This window comes from Balaenoptera borealis (assembly GCF_965194805.1).
Source record: "Balaenoptera borealis genome assembly, chromosome: 2".
NCBI lineage: Eukaryota > Metazoa > Chordata > Mammalia > Artiodactyla > Balaenopteridae > Balaenoptera > Balaenoptera borealis.
The window spans coordinates 156,993,486-157,009,322 of record NC_138867.1 but is presented as its reverse complement, the minus strand read 5'-3'; the positions used below and the strand labels follow the sequence as shown (position 1 = coordinate 157,009,322).

Here is a 15,837-nt window from a genome sequence, read left to right as displayed (position 1 = left end):
CCACAATAAGGGTAATCTGCTTCATTCCGATAAAAACCTCTAAAAAGGTTTTTCCCCTTTTTAAAACCTCCCAGCTCAGTAACTAACAAGTTCATTACTAGCAAACTTAGGCTCTGCTATGTCAAACCATACATGGTCATTTATAGATATACTTTATTTGCTGCATTGAAATCTTGGTCTCAAATAGGTTGTTGTTTTTTTCTTTTAAGAATCATGCTGTAAACCAAAACCCATAATTCAGTTTTTCAGAAGCACTGAGCTCATTTCTTTATCCATTTTGGATCAAAGTGGTAGGCTTTGATTGTTAATTTTTATTTAAAATAAGTGATACATACACATGGGAAAAAAAATCCAAACATACCGAAGTGAAAAGTCTCTCTGAAGATGCCTGTTCTTCATCTCCCATTTCTTCTCCCCAGAGGTAACATCTGTTCCCAGTTTTCTAGGTATCTTTAAAGATGCTCTACCACAGTGGTTCTCAAACTTCAGCATGCATCAGAATTACCTGGAAGGCTTATTAAAACACAGATGGCTGGGCTCTTCCCCCAGAGGTTCGGAGTTAGTAGGTCTGAGTGGGGTCCAATGATTTGCATTTCTACAAGTTCTCAGGTGCTGCTGCTACTAGTCAGGGGATCCCAATGTGAGAACCACCATTCTAGTGTATGTGAGTATATTTACCCGCCCTACCCTGTTTTTTCCATAAATATGCTGTTCTATACATTTGATTTTTCTCTAAAATGGTTAATCTTAGAGATTGTTCCATATATGTTGAGCTAGATCTGCTTCATTCCTCTTACAGGTGCAGTAGTATTCCATTGTCTGGAGTACCACAGGTCAGTCTGGCTGTTTCTAGTCTTTTGGTACTATAAACCATGCTACTGTGAAATGTCCTTTTCTATAGCTACATCTTTACATCTATGTACATTGCTATATCAAACAGTATATACATTTAGGGAGTAGATGCTGAATTGCCCTCCAAATAGATTTTTACCAATTTAATACTATAGCAATATGACTGCTCTTATTTTCCTATACCCTGACCAACTTTTTTTTTTTTTATATAAATTTATTTATTTTTGGCTGCATTGGGTCTTCGTTGCTGCCCACGGGCTTTCTCTAGTTGTGGTGAGCGGGGGCTACTCTTAGTGGCGGCGTTCAGGCTTCTCATTGCGGTGGCTTCCCTTGTTGTGGAGCACCAGCTCTAGGCGTGCAGGCCCAGCTGTTGTGGCACTCAGGCTCAGTAGTTGTGGCTCGTGGGCTCCAGAGCACAGGCTTAGTAGTTGTGGCACACGGGCTTAGTTGCTCTGCGGCGTGTGGGATCCTCCTGGACCAGGGCTCGAACCCGTGCCCCCTGCATTGGCAGGCGGACTCTTAACCACTGCGCCACCAGGGACGTCCCTGACCAACTTACTGATCTTTGACAGTCTAGGTGGAAACCTGTGTCATGTGGTTTTACTTTGTGTTATGGGATCTTAGTTCCCCAACCAGGGATTGAACCCGTGCCCTCAGCAGCAAAAGCACGGAGTCCTAGCCACTGGACCGCCAGGGGATTCCCGCTAGGGGATTCCCGCTAGCTCCATTTAGTTTTTGTAGTAACCGTTGTGGGGAAGACAAAAGTTCTGGCTGCTAAGCGTTACTCATAAGTGTGCTATCGAAATCTCATGACTGTTAGCGTAAATACAGAGAATGTTCATAGTAATTAACATGATTTCAGTTATTACCTGTGACTTATGAATGACAGCCTTAGGCAGTATTCTTGTCTGTCGCACATTGACAAAGTGGTTTTTGATTATTAAGTACTCTGGAACTCACTGAATGCCTTACGGTCAGTTATACTGCATATATTGTTTCCTTAAGAAATTCTTGGTTTATAGTAAATGAGCTGTATTTCTTTAATCACCAAACATGTCCCTCAGAAATCTATGGTGGAAGGAGATGTGGTAATTAGCATTAGGTAGAAGGGGTTTCTGAGCCAGTGAAACGCCAGCTTAAAACTTAAACAGAATCTGCTAAGACTGAAGTGAGTTACTCAAATCACTTGTTCTCAGCACAAGCGTCTCATTGACCTTGAATCTGAACTCTGGTCCTGCCACTAGTGAGTCATTAAGAACCTTGGGTAAGGTTCTTAATCTTGACACCTCAATTTCCTCATCTGTAAATTGAGGATAACACTTAATTCGCAGGGTTAGGGGATAAATAAAGTCATGCGTCTAAAGCCCCTGCCTGACCCATTGCAAGCACTTACTCAGTGGTAGTTATCATTAACATCACAGTAGTCAGGGAGGATTCACAAATCCCATGCTAAAGACACTTAAAAATTGTTCAAGGCATTAGTTATACAAAAAAATAGAATTATACAAGGGCATGTAATAATTATTTTACCCTAGTAGATTTGGTATAGTTGCTTAAGCACTTAACACATCAAAGAGTAATTTAAATTCTAGGAAGAACACAGTCCCCATATCCTTAGAAGTCAGTTTCCCTTATGGTTGGAGGCGCTTCGCCATTTGCCAATTTGAAGTTTGTTTTAGCCTAAGGAGTGGGAGAATTAGAATTCTGAAAGTATTGGACCACTAGTGACAAATGTTAGGAAAGCATCACCTTCCAACTGCTTGGCTCCAGTAAGAGTTGGTAATTATTTGGATACACAGGGACGTAATGGACAGAGTTGATCTGAAAAGCAGCAGCAGAGTTGGGACGTGTCAACAAAGAGAAAGTTTTTACTTCACATTACATAATTGTGAGTCATTTGTGAGGTCTAAAGGTTATTAAAGTTAAGAATATGCTGATTGACGAGTGCTTATCTGAACCCCGCATGTGTAAAAATCAATTTAAAGATATCTACTTTGATGTTCTAAATTTATTTTTAGAGATGTTAACAATTGTAATTACTTTCAAAATCATTTATTCCAAGAAGACTCTCTCTTTGGCTCACATGAACTTGTGACACTTTATTTTTGGGCAGAGCTTTCTTTCTCCTCTTTCACTGCTTTCTGACTCTCCTGGTATTTGTCCATGGAGAAGATAGTAAACAGCTTAAATTCCTTGTAATTAAGACGCTTGTGTTGGGGGGCAAAAAGAAAAGTTATTTCAGGAAGGCTTTGATACTTTGTTTCAGATGACAGCAGGATTGTAATCACTTCTCATTTAAAACCTTGGAAACTTTATTAAAGAGGCCCAGTAATTAGGACATAATTATAGTCTAATTGTAGTCTAGGAGCCAGGAACAGAGAGTCTGTTGTAGACTCTAAAGGCACCAAGGGTCACTTTCTTACTTCTGCTACTTCAAGTCCAGACTCCCTCAGGCTGCCATCTGAGCTTCTTCAGAGTATGAGCCATCTTTTTAAACTGTAAACCTTAGTTAGCTCTCATGTGCTTGTCAACATGGACTTCCTCTTTAAATAGGCAGGATCCACTGTCTTCTCCACAGTTGTTTTCTCTTGGGATTTAGCTCATGTGTTCCCATCTAAGAATTTCTTCCTTTCTGCTTATTAAAATCTATAAACCCTTCCCCTAAGACCAACTTCTGCCATATTAATGTATTTCCTTCTTTCAACTGAACTTCTAAACAAAGTTCCCTTCTCCAAACTTATATCATTTTATATCCACATTCTATGATGTAGCACTTAGTTATTCAGTCCTCTCTCTTTCACAGGCCTATATATCTCTTTAGTTTTTTATGATCCCAGAGCCATGACACGCTCCAGTAGGTTCTTCCCACCCTCTTCCTCCCCCGTCTCCACTGTAGGTAGCAGGACATGGTCCTCTACCTTTGGACAGAGGGGCTGCCGGGCCACACTTTAGGGATCTGCACTTACACAGTCACCTGTGATGTCAAAGTCATGGTACAGGTCTCTGAGTTGCTGTTTTTTAATATTGAAGAGAAAGTTGTACATGTGGAAGTTGGATGGGCCAATTTTCAGCTCCCCATCCAGGTCAAGCAGCTCAAAAACAGGCCGGGAATGGCGGAAAATAAATTGCTCTTCCAAATGGTTCTGCTTTGGGAGAAATATGTAAATATGTTGTTGGTGCTACTTTCTAAACTTGCGACATCAAGACTCATATATTCACTAATCCATTTCCTAGACAGCTAAAAGCAAAAGGCAGAATCATAGCAGCTCAGGGCTGAAAGGGTTCTATGGTCGATGTATCAGATCCTGCTTCAGCATCTGCGTTCAAGGGGGACTTAATGCCACCTGTAGTGATTGGTTCTGCCAGACAGAACTCTAGTCACTAGAATGTATTTCCTTATGTTCAGTGAAAATCTACTTAGAAAATTGTGGCACTGGCAGTAAAATGCTGACACAAGGTGCCTTTCCTCAAGGAGTGGGAAAGAGGTAAATACACACTAGGAGTGTGTACCAGGTAAGGTGGGAACCCAAAGAAGAGTGTGTCTTGTCTTTATCATTCATCCCCTTCAGAAAGTTCTCTGAGAAAAGGGATCACTGCGGAAGAGAGGCAGTTAGGATTACTAGTGATTATTTTAAGACCCACCAGCTACAAGGGGCAAGGAAGGGCATGCCAAGGAGGGATGTGACAGGATGAGATTCATTCTTTATAAAGGCAATGTGGGAGGGAGGCTGGATAACCTTTGGAAACTCCTAGGTTATAGATGGGCCATTTAGGAACCAAAAGTAGTTCTCCCCCCATTTTTTTTTCTTCCTGGTTCAAGTGAGAAGAAAAATTCTGATGCACTCTTAATTCGGTGCTACCTTTAGCAAAATGGTGGCAGCAGCCAAGCTGTGCCCCCTGTGCTCCACAGAGCCTGACTCGTTACTTGCCTCCTGTGCCAGCAGTATGCAAACCAGCATGTAGAACTGGTCAAAACCAATCTCGCCCACAGCATTCCAGTCCAGCATGTTAAACACGATTGTGATCTGGTTCCGTTTCAGGTCAGTCACGTGATGAAGGAAGTGGTAGAATAGCACATCTGTTGGTAAGGAGATGAGATGGATTATTCTGAAACGGTTCCAAAATGTTAAACATCTGGGAACCACATAAATGGTTGTCCTGTTGGAAGCTTGTTGACCTGGCCATAGTAACGATAATATTTTGTTTCCAGCTTTGCCACTATACCTTCCACAATTTCTCAAACCTCAGTTGCCCTTGAGCTGTGTGGAAAAGCACTGTACCTGGACTTGTGGAGAAGGAGATAGTGGATAGGGCTTGGTTCCTGAGCCCAGCTTATACGCTCGACAGAGCAGACAGATGTGTATACGTAACCAATAAAAGTCTCAAAGTGCTCCTGGTACATAGAAGGAAGAGTTTAATTCTCACTGGGGACCTATGACACATTCTTGGAAAAGCTGACATTTCACCTGGGCCTTTCACTTGAGAGGATTAAAACAAGAGAAATTTAAAAATCATTCCTCTTCCGTAAAAGTATCACTTTTCCTCATGCTTACATAAAGCAAATGCATTCGGTGATGGGGGAAAGGAGCTATCACTGAGCACCTTAGACGCTGGGCGCTTTAAGTGCCACATGTCACTGAACCCTGAACCCTACACAGCCTTTTACAATAAGCCTCAGGTAGTAACTAATCTCAGGGCTTCTTGAGCTATAATAGGCATACCAATCACTTGAGGATCTTGTAAAAACACCAATTCTGATTAGGAACTCTGGCATGGGACTGAGTCTGCATTCTTAACAAGCTCCCAAGTGATGCGGCAGCTGCTGGTCAATGGACCACACTTTGAGTGGCAGAGCTGGGATTCAGATGTGGTCCGTCTGACTCCACAGCCTTGCTCTTTCCACAGTGAAGCCATATCTTTTGCACATTAGTTAATGCATATACAGTCATATACAATCAGAGAAAAAAATACTGTAATTTAAAGGACATGGAAGGTTTTTGCCTGAAATTCCACTCACTAATCATCTGTCTCAGGGAGTGTTAGATGGAAGAAACAAACATGGTGATAAGTTTACACAGTGATATATGGCTGTACAGGTTGTATGTACAAATCACCCAGGGGATTTCAGGGATTTTCAAGTGTAACTTTGTCTACATGTGATTTCTCCTTGCCCATTGATTACAGAGACTACCTCCTGCACAAGACATGACTCCACTAAATCCGTAAAGCACATCTGTGTGGTTTGGAGTCCTGGCTGAAGCTGGCTAAGTGCACAGTGAAACCAGTCGTCACAATGTCATGATCTGGGGGTTTCTGATGGCCTCTTGATGTTCCTTCCCCACGTCCCACCAGGTATGAGTCCAACCAGGTACGAGCACTTGGGAACAACACACCATGTGTAAACACCGTGATGTTTGCTCCTTGAGAAATGTTTTATTGTGAGACTTAGTAGTTACTTAACAAATACTGTGTTTCAATCAGCTGGCTCTGGCCCACTCAAGTCTCCAAGGCTTTAAGTCACTACCTCCCTGGAAGGCAAAACTCAAGGCTATGCCTTCACTCTTTCAGGTCACCATCCAGTCCCTTGGTGACCAGAAGACACAAGTATGACTTTATCTCTTGGGTATTGCGTCACCAGGGAGTGATTTAGTTACCAGGGAGATCAGACTCTGCTCAGCAAAGGCTGGTGAGACTAAGAGTGTGGGCTTTGGGTTTTGGTCCCAGATCTTCTGTTTACATCTAGGCGTCCTACAGTTGCTTTATCTAGGACTGGGTTATTGTGAAGATTTGGTGACATACTGTGTGTAAACTGGAGGCATGAAAGATGAGAAAATGAAAGTATCTTTTTATTATTTTATAAAGATTGAATGAATTCTTTAAAATATCTTTATGGAAGAAACTCCTTATTGATAAATGACATCTCTCTCAGGTCACAATGAGTAGGGACACCGTACTTATACCCAGTCCTAAAAACAAAACAAAACAAACAAACGAAAAAAACCTAGGGGACTTCCCTGGTGGTCCAGTGGTTAAGAATCCGCCTTCCGATGCAGGGGACACGGTCTGGGAACTAAGATCCCACATGCTGTGGGGCAGCTAAGCCCGTGCACCACAACTACTGAGCCTGTGCGCCAAAACTGGAGAGAAGCCCACATGCCGCAATGAAGAGCCTGCACACCGCAACGAAAGTGCCCACGTGCCACAACTAAGACCTGATGCAGCCAAAAATATATATAAATAAATAAATATTTTAAAAAAACCTAAAGTGTTTTAATTGGTCTTCTATTAGTTTGTGCACTCAAAGACAGGGTCGAGATCATCAGCACTTTCTGGTCACTCACAAGTACCAAGAATTAGAAGGGATCTTGCAGATCATCTGATTCAAACCTCCCATTCGCTAGACGAGAAGTCTTGCTAAGGGAGTCTTGAGGGTTAACGCCTGAGTGGGGCTCAGTCCCCAGGAATAATTGTAATAATAAGGAACACTTATTAAACCCTTACAGTGTGCCAGGCACCATGCTAAGCATTTTCCATGCATTATCTCATTTATCTTTTTTTTTTCCAACTGTGAGATGGACTCCATTATTAGAAGCCTCACTTACAGATGAGGAAAATGAGACTTAAAAGAGGATGATGTTGTTCTCCAAATCACCCAGGAATAATGGGTGGAGGACCTAACCCCAGAGCCTGTAGTTTTATCCTCCTCACAGAACTGCCTTCAAGTCTCTGTTGGCAATTTTTCTCTGTGCTTCATTTAGAAGATATAATGTATACATTAATGAAATAGTTTGTAGTTCTGTAAATTTTCCTGCACATTCGTTAAAAACCAGGTAATGACCCAGAGGAAGCATTTCTGAAAGTACTAACCATTCAAGGTTTTCTTGCGGTGCACATCAAGAAGGTGAAAATACTGCACCAAAGCCTTCACATTTCTCACGGATAATAAGCAATATAGTTTATCCAGATAGAGGTACCACAGAAACGATCCTTGCTTCAGTTTCATTATGGTGCCCTTTAAGCCGCAGACTCTGGCAACCTGAAGTGGAAGAGAGAATTCTGCCTCAGAATTAGAATGTTGGATAGAGAGAAGCTCTGGTAGTAAAGGTCTTCCTACGTCAAAGCATCATAGGAAACAGTCAATAAAAAAATTAAAATTGTGGGAATTCCCTGGCGGTCCAGTGGTTAGGACTCAGTGCTTTCGCTGCCGTGGCCCGGGTTCAAGCCCTGGTTGTAAATAAGATCCCACAAGCCACTCGGAGCAGCCAAAAAAAAAATGGTTGAGAATTTTCCAAAACCATTGAAAGACACCCACCCACAGACTGTGCTCATCATCATTATCAAGGTGAACAGTTACATAACTACATGTTACATAGTAACATCTTACACTGTTCTAAGTGTATTAATATATTAACTCATTTAGTCTGAAGATTAATCATACAATCCTATGAGGTAGAGATTATTATACCTATTTTACAGATTAAGAAACAGGCTCAAGTTACAATCTATTATGTATAAAATAAACAACAAGGATATATTGTACAGCGAATATAGCCAATATATATATATGTTTTTTTGGCCATGCCCCATTGCACGAGGGATCTTAGTTCCTGGACCAGGGATTGAACCTGCACCCTTGGCAGTGAAAACGCAAAGTCCTAACCACGGGACCGCCAGGGAATTCCCTAGCCAATATTTTATAATGACTATAAATAGATTATAACCTTTAAAAATTGTGAACCACTATGTTGTACACCTGTAACTTGTATAATATTGTATATGAATTGTATCAATAAAAATTTAAAAAAGGCTCAGAAAAGTTAAGTAATTTTCCTAAAGTCACTAAGCTAATTAATAGTGAAGTCAGCATGTGAACCTAGTCTGGCAATAATCACTGCTTTTTAATAGCTATGCTATATTACCTCTCAAAAGACTGAAGTCCTAAGTAGTTGAGATAAGAAGAAATACATATATGTACACATCAGAGTGAAACTGCATTATACCAAAGACAAAGATTTTAAAGGCAATCAGAGAAGAAAGATTATCTTCAAAGGACTGATGATTAAACTTAACAATCAACTTCTTCACAACATGGAAACCAAAACATAATGTAATACTATTTCAACGTGTAAAAACAATCATAGCCAAGCTAAAATTATACACTCAGTAAAATCATCTTTCAAGACTGAAGGGAAGTTCCTTAAAGTTAAACATGAGATTACCATATAACCTAGCATTTCCACTCCTAGATATATATCCAAAAGAACTGAAAACAAGTATTCAAACAGATACTTGTACAAAATGTTTATAGCAGCACTATTCATAATAGGCAAAAGGTGGAAACAACCCAAATGTCCATCAACTGATGAATGGACAAATGAAATGGTAGCACATCCATTCAGTGAAATACTTAGCCATGAAAGGGAATGATACATGTTACAGTGTAGATGAACCTTATAGTAAGTGAAAGAAGCCAGACACAGAAGGTCACATATTGTATAATTCCATTTATATTAAATATCCAGAATAGGCAAAGCCATGGAGACAGAAAGCAGATCAGTCATTGCCAGGGGCTGGGGGCTGGGGGAGTGGGTGATGGGAAGTGACTGCTTACTGGATACAAAGATTCCCACTGGGGTGATGAAAATGTTTCAAACTGGACAGAGGTGATGGTTGAACAACACCATCAATGTACTAAATGCCACTGAATTGTACACTTTAAAATAGGTAATTTTATATTATGTGAATTCCACCTTCATTTAAAAGAATGAGGAGGAAAATCAAACCTGAATTTGATCGATTTATAGAAAATATAAATCAGGGAAATAGGACAGCAGAGGTCCATGTTAAATGACACTATGGGGACACAACCAACAAAACCCAGACTGTGGAAAGCTCTAAAAGAAAATGACTCCACTTCTTCAATAAACATTTACAAGAAAAGAAAAAGAGATGGAAGAGGGATCTATAGATTAATAGTTAAATTTCTTTCAAATCACATCAACCAATTACAGTGTATGGACTTATGAGGATCCTAATTCATATAGATTGTGTACGTAAAAACCCACAAAAACAAACAGCTTACCAAAAAGCATGAGATGATGGAGAACTATGAACACTGATTGGATGTAATATTAGGAATGACAGTGGATGTGGTGGTGGTTTAAAAAGATAAAATAGTAAGATGTCTGGAATTTGCTTCAAAATAATCCAGGCCCATGGGTGTTGGTATACATATAACAGGATTGTTCAAACATGAACTGACTGATGGGTATACAGGAGTACTAGCTTATACTATTTTTTCTACTTTGAATATGTTTGAAATTTTCTATAGTGAAAAGAAAAAAAAATTAGGATGAGATAAAGCTGTATTCAGGCAAAAACAAACAACCAACCAAACAACTAAGAATGATCACCAACGGACCCTCCCAAAAGAAATTCTAAAGGATCAACTTACGGTAGTCAGAGAATGATCACAGAGAGAAAATCCAAGATATCAGAAGGAATAGAGAGCAACAAAGTAGTAAAAATACATGGGTCAGTGCAAGTAAACAACCATGGAGTAAAATAATAACAATGTCATAGGGAGTTTAAAATGATAAAATTTAAATGCAATACAATTATGACAGAAGGAGGTAACTAACAAAATAAATCCATACACACAAAAACAGAAAATTAACAGCCATAAGTGAATTCTTCAGGCACAGAAAAATAATTCCATATGGAAACACAGAAATTCAGGAAGGAATGAAGAGTACCAGAAATTGAAAATATGTGAGTAAATCTAAATGAATATTGACTGTATAAAACACTAAAAATAATGTCACATGAAGAAGCAAGCTGTGGTGCCCTCAGAACTCACCAGGAGCTACGTAGGGAAAGATCTATTGCTGCTAGGGGAAGGGAGAAAAAATGGTGTTAATATTTAACTGCATTTTCCCAGCGTATTAGGGTGAGTACTGCTAACTTCTGTAACAAACAATTCCCACAATGTCAGAACTCTCTTTTCCAGTGCCATAGTAGCAGTAACATTCAAGATGATGGTGTTCTGAGGGTGCCACAGTGTACACAGAGTAGAAATATAATGGTGTACGCGTGAAACTTATTTAATGTTATAAACCAATGTCACACCAATAAAAAATAAATTTAAAAAATAGATGATGGTTCCTTATCAGTCTTGAGTTCCTCAGTGACTACACGAAAAGACAGAGGATCTTTCCATGTCCTGGGGGTGAGAACCGTGGATTTTATCTGGACCTTGAGAGTGAGGGGTTCCCCTCTCCCAGCAACAGAAAGCTATTGCTTTGAAGAATTTTGCTTTTGCTACTTCTGAGGAAGTAGATGAGACCTTATACTCATCCCCCGGCAGGCACCAACCACCCCTTCACTCCTGCATCAGCAAGAACTGGCAGTCTCCAGTCTGCTGCCCTGCCCCCAGTTTTTCTCACAGGCTCCCATTGGCGACCCATGGGAAGGAGTTTGCCAGTGTGTGTGATCGCCCCTTGTGTCTGGGAACTCCGGCTATTCCACACTGACATGGTATCCCAAACTTTGCCTCTAATGATCTGCTCAAACTGTAGTTGCTTTCTTCACTTGTACGGTGGCTGCCATTTTCAGCCATGTTCTGCCAAAGGTCCAGTGGTTGGTGTGCCCTCTCTCTCCTTGCAGGGGCTTGTTCTTTCTTAGAATTCACTTTCCTTGGTTGCCTTGTGACCTCAGTTCTTTGATATGCTCAAGAACAGTTATAGTTTTGTAGATCATCCATCTTTTTTTCTCACTAAGATAGATGCTACATTCTTTGTAGCTTTCTATACAGTAAGAAACCATCTTTGTTGTGTTAAGCTACCAAGATGTTGAGGGTTTTATTGCAGCATAACAGCCTGCTCAAATGGATACAGTGGTTTTTATCTGCATTTCCCCGATGACTAATGAAGTTGAGCATGTTTACATGTGCATATTTGCCATCTGTATTTTGTTTCAAGACAGAGGCACAGATGTTGATGTAAGGATAGATATTTCCTGTCTTAGATCTAGAAAGACTTCTCCAAGGAGCCATAGTATCATTTTATGGAAAATTGTATTTGGAGACCACAATCTAGGCTCTGCTTAGCTTTTTGGTCCATGAGCCTATTGGCTTTCTGTTTGGTCTCGTGACCTCTTTCCCTAAGCTCTGTAGTTTAGGATTTGGCAAATGTCTTGAGGGCAAAAGCCTAGAGTAAGATAGCACTACATAGTCACTGGAATGGCTAGAGTTTTTATAAACTGATGTTATCAGTGTGATTGGAGCAACATCACTTGTGGGAATGTAAAGTGATAGAACCACTTTGTAAAATACTTGGACAGCCTCTTAAAAAGTTAACCATATACTTAGTGTATGATCCAGCAATTGCACTCCTAGGTGCATCTAGGAAAATGAAAATATATATCCGTACGAAGCCTTGTAAACAAATGTTCGTAGTAGCTTTATTCATGATAACAAGACTGGCAACTCAAATGTCCATCAACAGCTGAATGGATAAACAAATTGTGGTATAGCCATACACTACTCAGCAATTAGAACGAACCACAAATACATACAACAACATGATGAATCTCAAAAATATTATGCTGAGTGAAAAGGAGCCAGGCTTAAAAGAGCACTACTGTATGATTCCATTTATATGGTTAACTAGGAAAGATATTTCCAATATATGGTGACAAGAAACAGATTAGTGGTTGCCTGGGGTGAGGCGCGTGAATGGGGACTGACTTATGAAGAAGCATACCTTGGGAATGTTACTTAGCCCCTCTAGAGGGAGATAAAATATTTGCTTTCCAGGAATGCAAGAATGTTTCAATAAATGAAATTTACCATGTCTATAGGCTAGATGAGAAAACTCCTATGATTAATCATATGATAAATGCAGAAAAAACATTTGATAAAGTTCTACAGCTATGAGAAAAACTTATTAGCAAATTAGGTATAGCAGGGAACTTTGTGTGAAGATCTTTTGCCACAATCTTTGGTAAACATCATACTTAAAGGAGAAACTTTAAACCCTTTTCCATTAAATACTGGACCAAGACAAGAATTCCTATTTTCACTGTTACTGTTTAACATAAAGCTAAAGATTCTAGCAAATGCTATAGGAAAGTAGAAGAAATTAATAAGTGTAAGGATTGTTACAGCAGAAGCTGTACAAAGACCCGTGACATCTCTCAATTTACAGGTGTCCTCTTGGCCCTCTAGCAGGGCAGGCTAGAAGTGCCGCCCTAGGGAGCAGCCCTTGGCCAAGGACAGATGAGGTTTAGAGGAAAATTCCCCAGTGTCCCTGACTGTCAGATAGGCTGAGTCTGAAGTGTGTTGCATCCTGATCCCCAGAATTCCCCAGTGGGATTAAGCCCCAGTTGGCCAGAGCAGTAATCATCTACAAAGTACACCCTTTACTGGCTTCAAGTGTCTCCTGTCTTAGGCTTCCCACTCCCTACTGGTGCCTCCTGGCATCACCTCCCAAATAAACTATTTGCATTCAGATTCTTATCTTTGGGGAAATCTAGCCTAAGAATACAGTCAAATGCTTTTTCTGTGACTATCAAGAGTATACGATTTTCTTCTTTGTCAATCCAGTGTTTTACTTTAATGGTTTTTATTCCTAGATAGAACCATTCTTTTATTCCTGGATAAACCTTTCTTAGTCATGATGTTTTTATTAGCCTCTGGTTTCATCTTGCTCGTATTTCCCCCCACCCCCCATCTATTTCCTAAGTGAAATTAGTCTACAATTTTCTTTTACTATTCCTACCTAATTGTAGTAAAGCTCATCTCATAAAAATGAGTCTGTTTCCTTTTTTTCTATCTTCCTAAAGTATTTATATAAAGGGAGAGATTATTTGTAAAACCACATAACCTGATGTCTTTCAGTGGGGGCAGACTTTAGATTTTTGATTCATTTCTTTATTGGTTATTAGCTTATTTAGGCTTTCTATTTCTTATTGAAATTATGTGTCTTTTATATATCATATCATATATTTATATATCATTTGTTTATATCATTTATATTTTCTTCTACATGGTTACCCATGTCACATTAAATTGTATTCACATAAAATTATTTAAAATATTATGATATCAAAATCTCTACTGTACCTAATATTCTGTCTCTTTTTTCATTTTCATTGTCTTGGAGAATATTTTTCTTTCTGCAACTCTTTTTTTTATCTTTTTGACCAGCCTTGTCTATTAGTTATCTCAGAGATATAGCTTTGGTTTTGTTGAACCTCTCTGTTTGATTTCTTACAACTGTACTTGAGTATAATTTACATATCATAAGATTCAGCCATTTCAAGTATACAATTCAGTGATTTTTAGTAAACTTGCCAAGTTATTATATCATCACCATAATCCAGCTTTAGAACATTTTCATCACCCCAATAAGACTCCTCATGTCCATTTCAGCCTAGTCCTTGGCAACCATTAATCTGCTTTCTGTCCCCATGGATTTGCCTTTTCTAGACATTTCATACAAATGTAATCATATAACGTGTGCTCTTTTGTGTCTGGCTTCTTTCACTTATAACATTTTTGAGTGAAGCTCTCCATTTTTGTTTCTCATTTCATTTTTTCTGGCGCTATCGCAGAGCCAGTCTCACAGAGTCCTGTGTGGCCTGGCCCGGCTTGGGGATGAACTGTCCCAGCCCCCCTAGACTGACCTGTGGTCAGAGCCCCCACCTCCCAGTGGGAAAGCCTCCCCCATTGTCCCCCCACCCCCCTTCACAGTGTTGGTCAAATGGACTGAAACTAATGAAAGACCGGCCTTCCAGCTTGTTCTGGGAGGTTTAAACTTGGGCTTACTTGGTGACAGCCCAGTCTTGTGCTGCATTTCTTTCTTTTAGTGATAAAGACCCTCTACGATTGCAACCACTCATTAAGTTGTGGGGACATTTCAAAGTGCTGGGCAACCTTTACTCAGGGCATCCTTTGTGCAGACCACCACCAGTACCCTAGGCTTCTGCATTTGGCTTTCCAAATTTAGAACTATACTTGGTGTTTGCATGCTGCTCAGGAAGGGGTGAAAACACCTCAACATGGACCTTCTCCGCAGGGACGTGGTCTATTGGAGTGTGACATTCCCCGAGACTCGATTTGCTTATGTGGGAGAGTTACCATAATAAGCTTTACAGGTTGCCCACCTGCCCACCCCTCAGCACTCGCTGTTTGGAACCCACTTAGATTTAGATACAAGTGTTAACTGTCCTAGAGACAGTTAACAGTGGCAGGTAGAAAACGGACAGGATCGAGGATGATGGTGGTCAAAGAAAACTTCAATTCTATGTATAATGAGCTTATTTTTAAAAATTGGAAAATTAAGAATAAGGACGTTTATTACCTAATATGCAGATATATCTGAAGATCCAGCAGGAAGCATGTGATAAGTAAGTCCCCAAGGAGCGCTCTCTCTTAGCCCTGTAATCCTGGCCGGTTGGTGGATCTCGGTGGGGCAGAGCCCCTGGGAAGCAGGAGGCGAGCCGGGGAGCCTGGGTCTTCAGGGACTGACCGCCGCCGCAAGGGCGCAGCATTTCCCGCGCTAGGAGGCAGCACCACGCCGAGCAATCCGCACCGGATCCGCCAGCAGGATGTGCAGCCCGGGGCTAGTGCCCTCGCCCGCCGGGCGCTCCCACCTTAAAAGTGGGCGCGAGCAGAGCAGCCGCGCGGGGCAGTTACGGGGCGGATTCAATGATTAATGCCGGTTCGCCTTTTTGGTCTTTGGACAGCAATCAGTGGGCGCTCGCGAATAACCAATCTGCTTCCCCTTTCGCTCCCGCAGAAATTTTGGGAGCCACGAGACACGGTGGGCCTCCCAGACCCGGTATGGTCCAGCCGTAGGGTCCCCTAAGCTCGCCAAAGCCTAGTCCGTGGCTCGCGGGCGTGCGGCGCGCGGGGGACTACAGTTTCCAGAGTGCCCTGCGGCGACGGGCGGAGCCGGGGAGCGCCCGCAGCCAATTAGGGGG

General features: G+C 40.9%; 1 protein-coding gene across 1 annotated transcript; it reads right to left on the bottom strand.

The window, feature by feature from the left end:
• Positions 1-2,466: 2,466 nt before the first annotated feature.
• Positions 2,467-15,206, bottom strand: EFCAB9 (EF-hand calcium binding domain 9; the record flags this gene model as incomplete). Its single annotated transcript, XM_082380449.1, is given in 6 exon segments — positions 2,467-2,532; positions 2,936-2,974; positions 2,976-3,059; positions 3,819-3,995; positions 4,782-4,930; positions 7,720-15,206. Coding segments are annotated over 6 exon segments (651 nt in total). The 5' UTR covers positions 7,856-15,206.
• Positions 15,207-15,837: the final 631 nt, after the last annotated feature.